The 19,367-nt window shown below is 38.5% G+C and overlaps 1 protein-coding gene and 1 long non-coding RNA gene across 2 annotated transcripts; one reads left to right on the forward strand and one right to left on the reverse strand.

The window, feature by feature from the left end:
* Positions 1-8,106, reverse strand: LOC125261404. The gene is made up of 14 exons (XM_048179970.1): positions 7,555-8,106; positions 6,210-6,655; positions 5,825-5,920; positions 5,283-5,663; positions 4,534-4,635; positions 3,338-3,570; positions 2,545-2,723; positions 2,360-2,453; positions 1,915-2,259; positions 1,714-1,831; positions 1,499-1,590; positions 1,279-1,393; positions 767-803; positions 1-193 (listed from the first exon to the last, which is right to left on the reverse strand). Exons 2-14 carry the CDS (start codon positions 6,469-6,471, stop codon positions 1-3), a joined length of 2,247 nt encoding a protein of 748 aa, XP_048035927.1. The 5' UTR covers positions 6,472-6,655; positions 7,555-8,106.
* Positions 8,107-10,442: 2,336 nt separating this feature from the next.
* On the forward strand, positions 10,443-14,805 carry LOC125261410. The gene is made up of 4 exons (XR_007183287.1): positions 10,443-10,599; positions 10,701-10,757; positions 11,178-11,251; positions 14,443-14,805. It is a non-coding gene; the product is annotated as an uncharacterized LOC125261410 (long non-coding RNA).
* The last annotated feature ends 4,562 nt before the right edge of the window (positions 14,806-19,367 follow it).

Consider the following 19,367-nt stretch of genomic DNA (forward strand, 5'->3'; position numbering starts at 1 on the left):
TCATTTCTCACTTTGAGAGCTCTCATTCAGTCTCTGCAGTTCATCACTGGTATCCATCCCAATCATTCTGGAAGTCCATTTGTTCCAGTCAAAACTTGGCATAACAGCTGCATGCTTCATCATTCTGGTGACTTCTTCTTTTTTCTCAAAGTGCTGGGAAACCATCCCTTCTTCGTTTAGAGCCCACAGCTCCCTTATGGGAGTAAAACAAAAAATTACAGAAAAAAAAATTACAATGTACAGTATAGTATTACAACCATTACTTAAATACGCTTTTCAATGTCACTGGAAAGCTGGCATCATCTCCTTGAGTGTGTCTGCATGGAGAGAGATTTCTTTTGCCATCTCAGAAAGATCTTCTTCTCCTCCTCAAGTTCCTTATTGCCATCACAACATCAAACGCTTCCTCTTGGTTTTCAAATCTACAGTCAACAGTTGTGGAAAATAAGTGAAAAGTATTTTTCAAAGCTGAAATAATCTGTGATAAGGCATTTGGTTTTGTGCTACTATGTGAATCAAACAAAATTTCAACAGATTTGTGTACATACCACGATGTGAAAGTTGCCATGGCCAAACTGTCTCGTCAAGAGAATGATGTCAAAGGCGATTCTTTCTGTATCTGGAACCATGTTGTATTTTTCAACAACAGCTAAGAATGGCCTTCTCCTCTCTGATTTTGCGCCGATCCGGGCCCGACCTTTGCTGCCATCGGTGTCTTTGTACGCTGGGACCTTCTTTTAATGCTGGCCAAGCACCTCCATTCTACTGCACCGCGTCAAGATCATTCTTTTGGGATGTTGTTGCTGAATCAAACATTTTGCTTAATTTTCATGGATGAAATATAAGTCCAATGTAACTCCACAGGGAAATTTTATCCCTCTTTGCTTCCTTTTTTTTCTTTATAAAAGAAAAGCTCCTGGAGGAAGGACAGGTGAGTCTCAATAATCATTTCATATTTCTTAGCGTGTATAGGAAGTATGTAACAGGGTACCAAAGAAAATGACAACGTAGCCAAGATAGGATCCGCTAACTGCGAGAAATGTCCAATGTTCCAACTTTTGGACTGTGAACCATTCAGGTACTTTCAGGGCACTTTGTTTCGGCATGATTTCCAGTGTGCATGCACTACATACTACAATTTGGCATTTTAATTGCATAAGTACATGACCAAGAAAACATTGTATGTATGATTTCATTTTAAAACAGTAATTACTTGCAGAAGCATGTCTCCCATTATTCTGCAGAACTGAGACATTAAAGTAATAGTATAACTCTCACCTTCTGCCCACTCCTTAATATCAGTGACCCAGCCCTCAACTTCAACCTGTGTCACTGCCAGCTGGATTCTCATGCTTTCCAGGTCCTGAAGTTGGCTCTCCAGGCGTTTTGTGGCCTTAAATAACAAAAAAAGGAAATGAAAGAAGAAAAATGTTATACCTACAAAAATATACAATAGAAGGTATTTACAATATAAGAAAATAACAATACTCATCTCTACCTTCTGATATCGGCAGGCAAGTGAAGTAGCCAAGTTCTTAAACTTTTGCTGATTCCAGCGCATGGCCATCAGTGTAAGCATGTCTGTACGTCCTGCAAAAAAAAAAAAAATAAAAAAAAAAATACACTAATCTGTGTTGTACCACATGTCCCTCACTGGCTACAATTTTCTTGTAACACTTTCAATCTAAGTAGTCCAGTGTGTGGTTACCTTACCTGCTTTGGACATGTGCTTCGTGGTCACAGCAATCCTAGAGAGGAAGGCGTTACACTGCTCAACCTCCTCCCCAAGTGTCAATCCGGCCCCTTGCTGGTAAGCTCCACTCCATTTAACCTATTAAAGAAAATACTTAAAAGCTGCCAACATACCTTTGCAGGTGTTTAGGGACAGTCAATGACATGGTAATGTTTTCTTACCTCACATTTAAAATCATGGGCTTTGGCATGAAACACTGAGAGAAACGGTTTCATGCTAAGTAGGTGCTGGAGCTCCGGGCAGCTTTTTGCCACTTTGTTGAGGTAGGGCCAGTACTTGCAGGTTACATCCATGGCAAAAAAGCTTATTGGCTTATTTGCCAGCTTGTTCTGCAGGTAGAGGGGATAAGCATAGATTTCTCCCCTGAACATGTTGAGAGCGCCAAGAAAAACTCCATGTCGACAGACTGCAAGCTCAAGTCCCTCCTCATCAATTTTACTTGAGGATCTCTGAGACGTTTCCCTGGCAGCTGACCACTCCCCTCCACAGACACCTCTTCCAGAGACCTACAACATGGAAAAAGGTTAATATAAATAGTCACCCAAACAATGTCAACTGTAAGATGTTATTGGTGGTGTTTTTAGAAATATTGTACAACAAGTTTACATGGTTGGTGGTAGAATGAATGTAATCCACAAATCTCTCTACTTCATCATCTTTTGCAATGAAGATGCCATCAAATAAGGCTTGTTCTTCAGATCTAAATGAAAGAAAGGTACACATTGACCTTCAATATGACACAGCAAAGGTTACTTTAACAACAGTGCAAATTACACACATTTTGTAAGTACCTTGCTGCATTCTTAAAGCGGTAGTGCTTGCGATTTCCATCCACAGAAACAGCAAGCATGTCTGGGGTGCACGCAGGACAGACAAAATGCTCCTCCCTGCAGATCTTATCCACCTCAAATCTAACAGCCTCCCACTCCAAAAAGCTTTTTCTGAAGCTGTCTGCTGTGATCTTCCCAGTCTGTTTCAGAACAGTAAAACATGTCAACATAATTCACAGTAAAGTTAACTAAAGTTAATAAGGTCAAAGGTGACACCAAATCCTCCAGCATCGAGCCTCCACAGGCAGCTGCTCATCACAGGCAGCCCAGTGCATCATTGGAAATCTTTTGGAAAACATCACGACCAAAGTCTCCAAAAAAAAAAAAAAAAAAAAAGACAAATTCCACAGCAAACTCAACTCCCACTGCAAACTTAACCAACCATGTCTTTATGGACCTATTTTTTTTTTTCTGAATGCAAACTGCATGACTAGAATGTGACAAGGACATCACTACTTGATCTTATACAACAGGTCTAATGTTTTGAGTGATTGAGTTGATAAATTGCTCCAATACTTTTGTACATGTAGTGTACGAATTTAGATTTTTTACTGAGCGGTAGTTTTTACACAAAGACTTTGAATCTTAGATGATGTTCTATAGATGTATCAAGTACAGCTGAATCACTGTGTTTTGATATCATCAACATGCTCCAATTATAATAATCAATGTGCTGATAATGTCACCATAGTCATTCTGCGATACACGTCAATACTAGTACTAGTTGTTAGTGATTCCCACCACTAATACTCACACGGCCAAATCGGACAGTTCGTTGATCAAGCATTCTTAAAAATGCTTGGCAGGACAGTCCTGGTGCTGCCATCTTCAACTCTTCATATGAACAAAACACATCTGTAGCGTACACCGTGGAAAAGTGAAGGGTAGCAGGCCAGTAGTCATTTCGGACCAGGTCATCCACTCCAGCGCTCCAAGTGGCTTTGCATGCCTCGCATTTCATCTCAGGCATACTGAGATCATATCGTCCTGGAAAAATCAAGAACACATTGGATTATGCACAACAAATGCATTGGGAACTAGAGGCACCTCCCACATGTCCCGACACAAAAGACTGCAGCGCGGGACAGGTTTTGAAAGCTCTATGCGGGACTGGCCGGGATGAGACAGGTGTGTTTGCTGGTGCGGGAGGAACAGATGATTCACTGCACTTCTGCAAATGAAATATGTGTTTAAAACAACATATACAAATGAGAAAGTAGTGTATGTAATTATAGTTCAGCTAGATAATCTATTAGGCAGCAATAAAAAAAAAAGATAAAAAAGGGGTTTAAGCAGCCTAACTGACAGTGTTGTTTACGTGGTTTCAATTCTTTCCTGCTGCTCTGTTGTTGAAACTTGAAATTGAAAGCATGACAGAAGAAGAGGACACCACTGGGCTACTTCAGATATTTGTGAATTTCTAAAGAAAAGTAGCCTACATTACTATCACCCATGTAGTACATTCAGAACCAAGAAACTTAAAATCAGACATCTGGCAGTCTTTCTCAGTTGTCAAGTGCCTCTTTCGTGAGACAGAACACAAAACTGAACATCCCTCCTGCCTATCCTGCGGTCTTTCACAGGCGGGAGATGCACATAAGGTTATAGATGCGGGCGGGAGCGGGACTAAACCGTCACATTATTGCGGAACGGGACAGAATATTGTGGGAACGGGGGGATGCAGGACTGAAAACCCTGCCCAGCTCAGACCACTATAGGGAACATTTGAATAGAAATAGATCAGGACACATTTACAAAGCCAATAGCACAGCCTTGTTTTTTTATTCAAATAGGACAATGAAAAGTGGCAGGAAGCGAGTGGGAGAGCCCTATGGGGTGGAATCAGGTTAAAGTCCAACCCAGGTCCCTATCAGCACTTTGCCCACAATGTGATATGGACGCTACAGCCACTTGATTGGGAATGTTCCCTTAAGTTCATTTTATTCTTACCATTCATTGTAACCACAGCAACAACTTTTCCTGGGTTGACACTCAACGATCCTGGAGAACAACTACATATTTTCTCGGGCATCTCCAACGGCACAATACACACTGAAAGACACATCATATGCAGGGATTAAAGACATGCATCATCCTATGTACTAACTGGGAAGTATTCTGTAATGATTTTTTTTTTTTTTTTTTTTTTTTTTTAAATCAATGATTTGAAAAGCTTTAAAAGATAAAAGGTCATTAAGTGTGTTTCAGAGAAAGTACTCAACAGATTCCTGTGAAGCCTATTATACTGTGAAGTTATTTAAATAAACTGAGAATGGGACTAGGGCTGCACAATATATAATTGCGCTTTTTCTGACAGATAAAGCGATTACCATTTCCAATGATTTTTTAATGTGAATGATTTGATTCAGTTCAATATTCCAAATGTCTCTTTAATTTGTGCCACCTCTTATAGGGAAGCACAGCCAGTGTACAAGAAGACAAACACCCACTGACCGACTGAAGTTCACCAATCAGAATTTTTGTACCCTTCACGCATTACGCACACCCACCAACCAGAAGTTGCACAGTCAAGGAGGATGACGTGAATATAAAAGTCAAATGTCACCTATTCATGGTTATTTGCAGATTTTACCATTAGGCAGTTGCATTGGATCATATTTGCAATTACGATTGCAATAATTGTGCAGCCCTAAATGGGACACTCAAAAAAAAAAAAAAAAGAAAGAAATACAGCTTACCACACTGGGAAAGAGCCCTCTCCACGACACAGGTTGTTGGAGGCAATGGCTGAAAGAATCCAGCTATTGTTGCATCCCTGTTGTGGAACACGTGGTTTCGGTGTATACTAACATCACAATCAGCACAGAAGAATGGTTGTGGTCGGCAGTCACGACAACGGACAGCAGCTGGACTGCTGCCACATTGTTGGCAGATCTGAGTTGTCGCATTTTGTTGTGCCACCATGGTATTCACCAGACAGGGTCTCTCTTTCTCCCACCTCTCTGAGAGGAGACTTTTTCGAGTAGACCAGTCTGAGGAAGCTCGTGGTGGTGCTGGTGCCGTTTCCTGATCATCCAAGTCATCACCCTGTGAGTGGTTTAGCTCTTCAAGGAAAGTCTCTGTTAAAATAGTACATCGTATTTAAAAACAATTTTCTACACTATCAAAGTGTGCAACATGGATGTTGTCGGCTATTCTGACGCAAAAACATGTAATTTACATTCTAATTATTAGAATCTATAAACATAATGAACTAATAGAGACAAAATAAAGAACATACCAACAGTGTCAGGAGGACAGTAGTTGGTCATCTCAATGCTGCTGTCCAACATCCTAGTATGAGCACCAGTCTTACGACTGTAGCTGTGACTAGTAGCTGTAGCAGAAAATAAAACCCAAATCAACCTTTAAAGCATTACAATTCCATAGATTTTGACAAGCTCATTTTATTCCACACAATGATACAAACTTCTATTGGCCCAATTTCGTTGTCTATACCACTTTGGATGAGTATGTAATAAAAACCTCATATCTCATACCAGACACGTTACTGATTCGTGTATTCAATCCCAAGTGGTAAAACAATCTATATCTCCGTTTTAGATATATGTGAAAAATCACAGGAGTTCTCCTTTAAGTAATATGACTGAAAAAAGAAAACTGACCTGTTTGGTTTCGGGATGATCTTGGTCTGTCATAGACAACATTTCCATCACTGTCTCTCTTCAGCCACCTGACAGGTTGATGGCTGGTGGATGGTGGAGCCTTCTGGACTGGTTGATGGCTGGTGGATGGTGCTGCCTCCTGTTCTCCCGGCATCTTATTGATGAAATCTTCCAAGGTCTTGAGTTCATAATTTAATTTAGAATGTTCAACAAGCTCATCAAGCTCATTAAGGACCTGTTCGAAATTGGAATGGTCACTCATGATGAACAAGGACAAACAAGACAACACTAAAGGGATAGGGGGGAAGAGCAAAAGAGCAAGAACAACAGAGAACCAGATGGACTGACAACAATTAACTAGACAAACGTGGCTCTAAAAAGTGCCTTTGTTTTTGCTTTGTAACGAAGCTGAAGTTTTAAAGTAAATGATGAAGGGACTAGGGGACCTGTTGAGAGAAGGGAAAGAATATAAATTCAGATTTGAAGATCATGCTACATACAACTACAAAAATACTTAAGAACTTGAGAAAACGTTGGTCTAGTTTGCCCATGCTTTGGGATGTGGTGGAGGAGGTCTGTGGGTGCTTATATAAATATTAGGCCAGAATACTGTAGGGCTGGGTGTTGCCTTGCAAACTCACAATACAATATCTCACTAGATATGGATGGACTGATCTTGACACTCATGGCTGATATTGATACCAACCATTCACAATGCCAGTTTGGTTGATAATCAGTGCCATTTTTAAATCTGTTTATGTTATTAATTATACTTTTGTATTAACAAGGAAACACATTTCTTTAACTGGATTATTTCCTTTTCCCTGTGATGATTTTAATCAAAAACCTCCCTCAGCATTCATAGTAGTTTAGAATACAAGCTTTTAGTTAACACTGATTTAATTTGTTAATGTGCTTTATTTTCATGTCTATGCTTTCATTAGTACAGTTATAAGTTACACTGACTAGCATGTGTATAAATGGGCACAAAACACTGGGCAAAGAGCAACGACACACAACCACAAGAAGAATCCCAACGCAGACATACATTACAGCTAACACTTACAGTATGTCTCATTATGAAAATCTTACATTCCCCAATAATTGTACCTTACATGATTATATGCGACAAAAATGAACTTGAATTCAATTAGCTAACTTTGCTAGCCCGCACATGTGGTGCAGAAAGCTATATTTTTATCAGAAATATCATCAGAAATATCATCAGTCATCAGAAATGGCCACCTTACAAATCTAAAGTTTCTAAACACAACTTCTTGTCCTGATTCAACAGTTTTTGATGTGTAATCCATCTCTATTAATTAACGTTAACCCTTCTACTTACCGAGTGTAAAATCGCAATGGACCTTGGGATCGCCCATACGTTGACGTCAGCGTTATTAATTTAGAGGATTTAATAAAACAACAACAACAAAAAAAGATTAATTGAACTCAATCGTAGCATATTATATATATTTATTAAAATCAACAAACCTCCGATAAAAACGTTATCCAGCATGCTATAATTAAAGCAGTGTCCTACCTATGACAAGAAAACTCTTAAAATGCTTACTTAAAATGCTTACTAAATCATTTTTTGTAGCCTATTCCTTTTTTATTTTTATTTATTGTAGTGTCGACCCATAAGGCAGACAACGGGTTGCGGTGTGCTGACCCAAGACGTCAAATTTCAACGCTGTTGAGTTCTATAGAAGTCTATCGGACTACCCTGCACGTCGAAAAATAACGCCAAAGGTATACCCAGTGCGTTAAAAAGTGACGCCAGGGTCTACTGACCATGCGTCAGACATTTGACGAGTAGGGGGTGAGACTGTGTGTTGTATAATAAATCAGGAGTTTAGGAGCTTCTCCAGGTTTCTGTAAGTACCAGGCTAAATAATGTCCATAAGAACTATAATAACACATCTCTGCTGGTTTTACAGTTGATGTTCACAGTTTGTCCTGGTTGCTGCTGTCATTGAGGGACTCTGAGTGACGGTGATCTGTCCTCTACACTCTGAAACACACAACAAGAAGAAAATCAACTCAAAACTTTGACAATATACTTGAAGAAATGAACTGATATCAAACTTGTGCTCCACAAACCTTGAGCAAACGCTGTGAGAGTCCAGATGAAGATGATGATGAAGGTCATGTTGATGAAGATTGTTGTGTGTGTCAGTGATGAAGTGTTAAACTCACAGCACTATAAACACTCTCAGAGCACTGAAGCATCTGATCAATATGCAAATGAACTCATTCTGTATTTAAATGAGGCTCTAAATGAAGGTTCAGGAGGAGCTTGTTCATCTCATCCTGTCAAACACAACATCAAATATAAGTGTGAACTTTAAAAAGCATAAAATAGCATAAAATTTAGAACAATTCAAACCACATGTGAAAAAACACTGTGAAAATGAAACGTCGATGAAACTTATCATCATCTAATCAAAATCACATGAGCAAAAGTGATCATCAGCTCGACTGTAAATGTAAGACAAACTCTTGGTCTTTAGACAGCTTTAATGCACATGAACATCCTCTAGCATAATAGGATTAACTTGTAGCTTGAATTGTTATTGGGATCTTTTACAGCTCAGAAACTTCAATCCAGAAACACTTTGAATCGTGTAGTAGACGGTACAGCAATGGCCATGTGTCTTTCCAAATAAAATATGAGTCTTTAAGTATCTCTTTATGGAAGTATTATTCTATGTACTATATTAAAATAGACAGATAATATTGTCTCTTTCCTTCAATTGAACGGCAATACATTCAGTCACGTCTGGCAACTTGACAAATATGTTTTCAGTAGTATAATATAAAATGAATATTAATATAAAAATTAATGATCTGTAAGTATTTTGGAGAATACAGTTTTTTTTTTTGCAAACTAATTGTATTGGGCTTTATTAAACTTTATGAAACTATAATGAATTTAGGCCTATATGCATTTTTATTACTACAAGTCAATCTATTGAACCATTTACACAGACTTTCATAAAGAGATCTGAAAGGATTTGTTGTCCTGTGGCTCCCTCTGGTGGACAGCTTTAGTATTATGACCTTCATCTCTGAATCCCATTCATATAAATGACTGATTTAAAAATAAGTTCCTGAAACTCGCATGTTTACTCAGAAAGTCTTGTTGTCCATGTGTGTGAAGTTCTGTGAATTTTGGATTCAAACTTTTAAACTGATGGAAACTGATAGAAAAATAGATTTCTTCTCCTGTGGTTCCCTCTAGTGGACAACATTAGTACAACATGTTGTAGTCCGTCGGCCATTTTGAGTTGCTAAAAACTTTTTTTGATCTCCTAAACCACTTGACGGATTCACATGAAATTTTGCACGTCATCTATAGACACTAATGACAAAAGTTATCAAAAGGATTTTAATTAGTCAAAGCGTTTAGAAGATAGTTCATTTAGCCATGGCTCAATACACTTATAAAACTATATCTTCTCAACAATCTGATGAATCCAAATTCTGTTGATCACGTGTTTGATGTCTTCAGGGTATCTACACTCTTAAAAATAAAGGTTCTTAAATGGTTCTTTGGCAGGGTGTATGGTTCCATGAAGAACCTTTACTATCCAAAGAACCTTTCCATTGCACAAAAGGTTCTTTGTAGCACAGAAAGGTTCTTTAGACTATAAAATGGTTCTTCACACTCAGTCTCATGTTGTGTACGTATATATATATATATATATATATATATATATATATATATATATATATATATATTTATTTATTATTATTATTATTATTTATTTATTTATTTATTTTTCAGGAAAGTGAGATCAAGTGAGCTAAATTCTCCTGTCTGGTCCAGAACTAATTCAGACTAATTTTTCCAGACTCAAATTAATATAAATAATGCAATATAAATTATTAATTTTGAGTTATATAAATAGAGTTGTGGTGTTTATCAATTGAAAAACAGATCAATCCTTTTATATATTTTAATGTTTTGCATGACTCAAGGCTCACTGAAAATCTTTAAAAATTATAATGTGACTTCGAAGGCGTTGCTGATTAATTTATTATTTAACTAAAAGCAAAGTTTAGTATAAAAATCCTGCAGTAATGTTTTAAAATTAGTTTTAAACCCTTTGTAAAGGGTTTGCCTTGCCTTGCCTATATGAATGGTTCGTAGAACTACAAAATGAGTTTCAAATTCGCGATTGAATAATAATGTAATATAATGTAATATAATTTAATGACATTTCAAATTGTTTATGTAGTGTTTTAATTCAAGATGCTTATTTAAGTGCTGCGTGACGTGTTTTAATGGGCGCGCGCGCTGAGTTGCCATAGAAACGGGCCAGCAACACCAACTGACAAGTTTAAGAACTCCGTCTCTCACTGTTGGTTTCAATGCTTTCAGGTGAGTTTAACCCCTACAAATCACACAATAAATACACACAACTGTTGTTGACACTTTCTTACATGTAATTGACACGCTTCTGTTGAATATTTACTTCACAGAAATGGCTCCGGAGTCTTCGAAAAAGTCCGTTAGCATCTCAACCGTTTTCCGAAGAGGTAAGGTAGGCTAAACTCTTGTTTATGAAAGTTTGGGCTTTTAACCACATCTTTATGTGTAGGTGAGCGGTTTTGATAGATTTGTAAAGGGTTTGCCGGCAGTTTGTCAATGGTTTATTTGAAGTTGGCCAATTATTTATTTATTTAGCTTAAAATATACGCTGTAACGTAGCCTACCGTTAATCGGTGACGTCACTTAATACACGCAGCGTGAAAATTTGCTGCAAACTATTGCTGACAGATGAGAAAGCTCATTAAATAACTTTATAGTATTTTTTTTTCTCACAACATATTTGTTTATGACCATGCATCTGTTATATTACAGTTTAGGAAGGCTTTGGCCTTTTCTGCTCTGTTTTCTTTTAATAAACCTGGCACTGCATGCTAAATATTATGACAAATTGCATGTTATGTTTCTAGATTCTTCCATGCTGATGGCCGTGCAGCAGAATAGGAGCAGACCTCAATCATACACTAATGTTCAAAAGTTTGAGGTTGGTGCAATTTATTTATTTATTTTTTTAAAAGGAAGTCTCACCACTGCTGCATTTATTTGATTAAAAATACAGTCAGAAAAGAAATATTGTAAAATATTATCACAATTTTAAAAATACCCGTTTTCTATGTGAATATATAGTAAAGTGTAATTTATTCCTGTGATCAAAGCTAAATTTTCAGCATCATTACATCAGTCTTCAGTGTCACATGATCCTTCAGAAATCATTCTAATATGATGATTTGATGCTCAAGAAACATTTATGATTATTATCAATGTTGAAAACAGTGCTGATCCAGATTTTTTATGGAAACAGTGATACTATTCAAACATTTGAATATTAAGATTTTTAATTAAGAAAAAAAAAGAGAATTTAATTATTTTATTAATCAAGGGTGCATTAAATTTATCAAACGTAACAGTGAAGACATTTACGTTGGAAAAGATTTATATTTTCTAAAGTTTTAAATAAATTTAGTAAATGCTGTTCATTGAACTTTCATCAAAGAATCCTGAAAAAGGTATCACCATTTCCACAAAAAATGTTAAGAAGCAAAAACTGTTTAATAATAAATGTTTCTTAAGCAGCAAATCAGCATATCAGAATGATTTCTGAAGGATCATGTGACACTGAAGGCTGGAGTAATGATGCTGAAAATTCAGCTTTGATCACAGAAATAAATTATATTATATATGTATAATATATTAAAATAGACAACAGTTCTTTTGTGTTGTATTACTGTTTTGTATTCTTGATTAAATAAATGCAGACTTAGTAAGCAGAAGATTTTTTTTTTCAAGGTACCATATAACATTGCTACCTAGTGCTTATATTGCTTAAATACCATTAATTAGATGGATATGTGGTTCAAGATGCTGTGATAGGCTTCCGCCCCATGACCCTACAGACAAGTGTCACACAACAGGAGGTGACAGACAAGTAAGTTGAAACACAGATTTTATTTATAACAGTGGCAAGGAACTGCATGAGAATGCAGACTAGTGAGTATAACAATTCAGAGATGGATGACTTGGCTGACTGGTGATGATAATCTTTGTAGGAGTGACGGTGATGACCAGGAGTTGGGATGAAGCAGACGACAGATGACGGAGGACAGATGACAAGAATTCACAAAGGCAGGTAGGTACACAGGTTGGTATCGTGAAGGAGTCTGTTCGTGTACGTAGAGATGAGACCAGACAAAGAAGTGCAGGTTGTGAGTGTCTTTATGGTGTGCATTGATGAAGAGGTGCAGGTGCGGCGAATCAGAATTCCGGGGAGAGTGAACAAGTGGGCGGAGCTTGCTGATCTGGTGACGATGGGTTGATTGTGGTCTGAGATGGCTACGACTCCTCCCCCTCCTCCACGGGCGGCTCCTGACGGCCGGATGGTGTGACGACGGGGCCTACCTCAACCCCTAGGAGCTGGGCAATCTAGGTGTTCGGTGTGAAGAACAGCTGGATCCAATTCAATGAGGTACTCTGGCCCTGCCACCGCTTGTCGAGGGCGGCCCTGATCCTGTAGATAACTTTCTCATTTGCGAGCTCAGGAAGAGGAAGTACCTTATCGTCACCAGATTGTGTGAAGGGAGACAACAAAGGTTCAGAGTCAGGTTTGAGTAGTGGCACATGAAATGATAGTAAAATGCGGTAGTGTGGTGGAAGATTGAGCCTGTAGGTGACCTCGTTGATCTGCCTCTGCACAGTGAACGGACCTATGTAACAGGGACTCAGCTTACGGCAGGGCAGGCAGAGACAGATGTCCCATGTCGAGAGCCACACCTTCTGACCTAGTTGGTAGCAAGGGGTCTGTGTTCTTCGAGTGTCAGCCTGCCTCTTGTGTCTCTGCACTGCCTGTTGGAGATGCACGTGAGCTGAGTCCCACACCCTCTCGCTCTGCTGGAACCAGTGGTTGACAGTTGGAACCTCCAAGGGCTCACCGGACCAGGCGAATAAGGGAGGCTGGTATCCAAGGATGCACTGGAATGGGGTGAGGACCTCAGGTACCTCCCAATCTCCTGGATCTTCCGTTCAGTCTGCCCGTTAGTTTGCGGGTGGTAACCGGAGGAGAGGCTCACAGAAACTCCCAGGAGTTTGAAGAATGCTTGCCATACCCGTGAGATGAATTGGGGACTGCGATCTGATACAGTGTCCTCTGGTAGGCTGAAGTGGAAGAACACATTTTGGAAGAGGGCTTCTGCAGCTTCAAATGCAGTAGGTAGACCTTTCAGAGGGATGAGTTTAGACGCTTCGGAGAAGCGATCAACGATGAAGAACACAGGTATTGTTGCAGATGGTGGAAGGTCGATCATAAAGTCAATCCCCAGGTGTGACCATGGACGATGTGGAATAGGCAGATGAACCAGCTTCCCCTGTGGCAGTTTGCAGGGAGTGTTGGTAATAGCAAAGACTGAGCATCCCCTGATGTATCAGGAGATATCTTGAGCCATGGTGGGCCACCAGTAGCGATGACGTAAGAGCGAGAGGGTATGTTGACTACCTGGGTGTCCAGAGCGTGAGCTGAGTCCATGAGGGACAGACGATAGGCTGGTGGTAGGTAGAGTAGCCCCTCAGGACCTCCCAGCAGAGCAGGATCGGAGCATGTAGCTTGGGCGATTTCTTCATTGAGGGACCATTGAATGGGACTAAAGATCATGGCACGGAATTGGACGGGGATGCACACTGGTGAGTATAACAATTCAGAGATGTATAGATGACTTAGCTGACTGGTAATGATAATGTCTCTTTGCATGAGTGACGGTGAAGACTGGGAACTGGGAAGCAGACGACAGAAGACAAAGGACGGGAATCCACAATGGCAGGTAAGTACACAGGTGAGTGTCACGAAGGAGTCTGTTAGTTTACGTAAAGACGAGACCAGACAAAGGAGTACAGCTGATCTGGGCGGAGCATGCTGATCTGGTGACGATGGGTTGATTGTGGTCTGAGATGGCTGCGACTCCATGACAAAAAGTGGTTTGGAGAGTGAATGGATGGATGAATTTGCAAGATTGTACTTTGACTTGCATTGATTTTGTTTCTCTTCTTACTGCTGTTCAGTTTTTTCTTTTTTTTTTTTGTCATGTCGCATCATTATACTTGTGCTAAAACTATGAAAATTGAGAAACTAATTAAATTTTCTTTCTCTTTCTCTTTCTCTTTCTTTTTTTTTTTTTCTTCCTGTTACAGGATGCTACCCAGTCCCAACCATTCATCAGAAGGACTGTGAAAGGGGGAACTGTTTAAACCACCAGTGGCGGTTTCCACAGGATAGTTGTGGATGAGGGGGGTACTGATATTAACACGTTGTATTCACTGTATTACACACTATAGTGTGTATATATTTTTTAAATTCACTGTGACCATTGAGTACTCAGACTTGACATTGACGGATGACATTGAAGATGTTTGCAGTGATCGAGTCTCAGACAGTGTCAAGTCTTAATACTCCAGTACTTGTGCACACCCCTATTAAACGCACACACACTGTATCAAGGTATGATGTATACTGCAATGATGTATAATGTAAATGCAATAAATATTTTAATCATATACTGTTTTTTTGTCAAGTGTTGTTACTTTTGGATTTTCTTCTATTATATGAACTATTAAAGAAAATTTATAGTATGATAAATGTGAGGATATTATTGATCTGGAAGAAATGGGGCCATAAAGAACCTTTTCATCAGTGGTTCTTTGTAGAACCTTTAAAAAGAGTTCTTTGTAGTACCAGAAAAGGTTCTTTATGGCACCAAGAACAAAATGGTTCTTTAAAGAACCTTTCACAAAACGGTTCTTTAGGGAACCAAAAAAGGTTCTTCTATGGCATCGCTGTGAAACCCCCTTTTTGGTTCTTCCTGGCACCTTTTTTTTTAAGAGTGTAGATGATACACAGATAAATTTGGGGTTAAATAGACAAATGGTCTAGGATGAACCCTTCAGTGTTTGGATCTCTGATAATCTCACCTGTGCTCGATATTCTCAGTCGTCTGAAGCTCTAAAATGATGTTATTGACTTCAAATCTTCTCATCTGCTGCAGCCCTCATATTTGTGAATGAACTTATTCAGTGTTTCTAGCACAAATCACTGTGACTCTGACTGACGGAGGTTTTTGACTCTTTATCACTGAACCAGGATAGAGGTTGATGATCCCAACTCTGATAGACGTCAGGACTGCTTTTACAGGACATGGTGAATGTGTTTCCTAGATGAACAGATTTCAATGCAGGCGTCTGAGTCGCTTCACCAACTGATTTATGATTATTTATAATGTTTCCTGAGGTGCACTTATAATGTTCATATGATTTTTACATCAAATAATTGTCATAATTTAGAAATAAATGGCTATTTCCACTCTGATTTTAGCGCTCTGATTGTTTACATGTGGAAACTTCTCGAATACTATCACTACATTTTTACTATAACAGCTGTCTAAATGAGCGAATGGTGAAAAGTGTTGATTATTGCCTTATATTTAGATCTGTTCATCACAGGGAAGGTTGCAGTGATGAGAAACTGAGCAGATGACAGACAGTCTGTTGATGGTGTGAATGCAGTGATCTCGTTATTACAACTAAATTTCTGCACTCCAGAAATGCTTTCACCATAACTAACAATGCAAACACGATGTAAATACAGTCAGAGATTGATTGTGTAGTGTAAGAGCGTCACTGATTATAACAGGAGTTTTGGGAAGTGTCCAGATAAACTCTCGCTGTGTGATCGACAGCTTCAGTTCCTCAGATCTTTACTGTATAACTAAGATTAGGAAGAAAAAATAATAAAAGTACATGATCAAAAATATCAATGACTTTAAAATATTGAGTGAGTGGAAATGAGGATAAATAAACCATAAATGATCTAAAAATGATGATAACATCAAAAGAATTTCTGTTTATCTTAAGAAAGACTGATGAAGCTCAACAAAGCTGATATTAAGATCATATTTGTGTTTCTGCACTGTTGAGTGTGTGTGAAAGTGTGTGAAAGTGTGTGAAAGTGTGTGAGCAGCTGCAGTATCAGTTCAGTCACTGTGACTCTGACTGACGGAGGTTTTTGTACGACTCTTTATCACTGTGTGAACACATAGTCACTACTAAGCCAATATGTTGTGTAGTGGTAACTCTGACAGTAATAATGTCCAGCATCTTCAGTCTGGACTCCACTGATGGTCAGAGTGAAATCACTGTTAGATCCACTGCCACTGAATCTAGATGGAGTTCCTGACTGGAGTTTTTTACATAATAAATCAGGAGTTTAGGAGCTTCTCCAGGTTTCTGTAAGTACCAGGCTAAACCTTCATCTCCATCATCCCATCTGCGCACATTACTGCTGGTTCTACAGTTGATGTTCACAGTTTGTCCTGGTTGAGCTGCTGTCATTGAGGGACTCTGAGTGACGGTGATCTGTCCTCTACACTCTGAAACACACAACAAGAAGAAAATCAACTCAAAACTTTGACAATATACTTGAAGAAATGAATTGATATCAAACTTGTGCTCCACAAACCTTGAGCAAACGCTGTGAGAGTCCAGATGAAGATGATGATGACGGTCATGTTGATGAAGATTGTTGTGTGTGTCAGTGATGAAGTGTTAAACTCACAGCACTATAAACACTCTCAGAGCACTGAAGCATCTGATCAATATGCAAACACACTCCAGATCATTTACCTGAAGACAGCAGAAACACTGTTTTGTCATTTAGTATCTTTGCTAATAAATTTCTATTGATCATTTTCAGAAACAGACACTCCTGATTTACTTCATGTTATTTTGGGTGGATCTTCTCCCTCTAAACACTGTTTTAATGATCAGTTTCATTCAGACTTTGATGCTGAGAGCATTTAATACCTGTGCTGCAGATTTGATATCATCATGATACTGTAGAACAGGTCAAAGGTCATCCAATAGAGAATGACCATCTCAATCTGGCTGAAGATTTCATTATAAAGCAGTTTAATAGAATTAGTGGAGTTTAAATCACATGTGTTTGTAAATGTGATCAATGTAGTTTTTGACTGATTATAACAAGTAACAATAACAAGGTTTTCATTTTAAAGATGAATATTTAGTGTGTGTTTTCAGCTCAATCATGTTGATGTTGAGAAGAGCTGCTGTTGAGTCTCATATCAGTGTGTGTGAGTGTCGTTCGTCTCTTTCTCTGCTGGAGTTTGTGTTCATTTGAGTGTGACGGAGGTTTTTGTACGACGCTTTCACTAGAATGAAGCACTGTGGTGGACTTTCGGTGGAGGAACTGAACTGACCATCAGTAAGTCTCTAAAATGCTCTAAAAATGTTTATATATAATTGTTTTGTTTTTAGATTATTCAAACAAGCATTTTGCAACAATGTTTTAAAAATTATAAAATAGTTTGAAAAAAAATTAACTACAATATTTCATAGTAAATTTAATAGTTTAATAGTTTATTTAAATTTGTCTGCTGTTTCATAATTACATGTTTATATTCAGTGATATTTCATGATATTTATCTTTTTTTCATTGGAAGGCATATTTTATGTTACTTTTACATATTTATTTCTTTTTACAAGAGTAATTTCAGATATTATAACAATCAGATATAACATTGTTTTTTAACATATTGATTGCAATATTTTCTGACATTTTCAATTATTTCTTAAAATACATAATTGTGTCCATAATTTTTGGTAAATTTGATAATTCAGAAATGTTGTAATGCATGAAACTAAAGTTTGATGATACGGACAAAATAATTCTAATTTTGTAGGCGTCATCATCAGACAAAGAGAAAGATCTGAAAAATTCATAATTTTATCTTACATTTGCTGATAATTATGATTGTGAGTGTCTTAAGTTAATAATGAAATGATCATTTAAATTTGTTTTCTACATATAAATCATCAGTTTGTGGACAATGTTTTTAAAATCAGTTTGAGATTAAACTGAACCTTATTCAGAAAAGATGAAATGACTGTAATATTTGCTGTATATCATGTCTGCTTCAGAGAACTGATTTATATTTATTCATATATCTTATACTTCATATATTTAGCAGCAGTGAATATTTTATTTGAACTGAGAATATTGAAATTTAAATGCAGGATCATTACTATGTGGTTTATGAAAGAAAGCAGTGATGTGAATTTCTGTAAAGATGAAATGATTGTGATTTTTCCTCCATTACTGTGTGTGACATCTGACTAATTGATGATCTAAAGACGTTGGTGTTGTTTGTGTGTGTTTGTGCAGCTGGTCCCGCAGTGAAGCCCTCCGTGTCTCTGCTGCCGCCCTCTTCTCTGCAGATCTCTGGAGACTCAGCCGCACTGCTCTGCCTGCTCAGCTCTTACTCTCCACAGGGGGCGACGGTGAGCTGGACGCTGGACGGGTCAGAGGTCAGCGAGGGGGTTCAGACCAGCGCAGAGAGCGAGCGGGACGGACGCTACAGCCGCAGCAGCGTCCTGAGCCTCAGCAAAGCACGCTGGGAAGGCGCGGATCGCTTCGTCTGCAGAGTAAGACATGACGGAGCTGATCACGAGGCCTCGTTCCTCAAGAGCTCCCAGTGCTGAAGTTTCTCCGGTCCAGACGAGGCGTATCTGAGCGTCCGGCAGGATTCACAGCAGTCACGTGATTTACAGCTCAATACTGAAGCAGTCTTTCAATGTGCTGCCATTGCTGTTCATTCAATAAAGCTTCTGAACGCGTTACATTTGTGTCCGACTGCATCATTGATCAGTGTGTCGTTCATTCAAAGTCCTGCACTAAAGTTTCAGCTGCTTTTGATTGATTGTAATAGTTGAGAACAGCTGCATTTAGCAGGAAATGTCAAATGAAGCTCTTGGGGTTTGAACATGGTCACTGGAGACGGAGCTGCTCTATTCTGAGAGGATCACAATCACTAAACCTGCCAATGCAAATGTGATTTTCACCTCAAACTCACAGTTTCACTCTTTGATTGGTTCAACGCTCTCAACTGGAACACTTTCACTTCTGCTCATGAGAAATGAGTTATGAGTAATACATTTATAAACAGCTTTAGATGAAGGAGCTGCTTGAAAAACATCTGCATGTTACTGATACACCATGACTTTAGTGTAGTTTAATGTACAAAAACAAAACAACATATGGCGCCATT

The sequence above is a fragment of the Megalobrama amblycephala genome, unplaced genomic scaffold, assembly GCF_018812025.1.
Source record: "Megalobrama amblycephala isolate DHTTF-2021 unplaced genomic scaffold, ASM1881202v1 scaffold414, whole genome shotgun sequence".
NCBI classification, from domain to species: domain Eukaryota; kingdom Metazoa; phylum Chordata; class Actinopteri; order Cypriniformes; family Xenocyprididae; genus Megalobrama; species Megalobrama amblycephala.

Excerpts from the sequence above, each read along its gene's own strand:
- LOC125261404 (XM_048179970.1), bottom strand. The coding sequence starts at position 6,471 with ATGAGTGACCATTCCAATTTCGAACAGGTCCTTAATGAGCTTGATGAG. Across the intron at positions 2,724-3,337 it reads GAACTGTCCGATTTGGCCGT|ACTGGGAAGATCACAGCAGA; the intron begins GTGAGTATTAGT and ends GTTCTGAAACAG. Across the intron at positions 194-766 it reads AATGATCTTGACGCGGTGCA|GGAGCTGTGGGCTCTAAACG; the intron begins GTAGAATGGAGG and ends TACTCCCATAAG.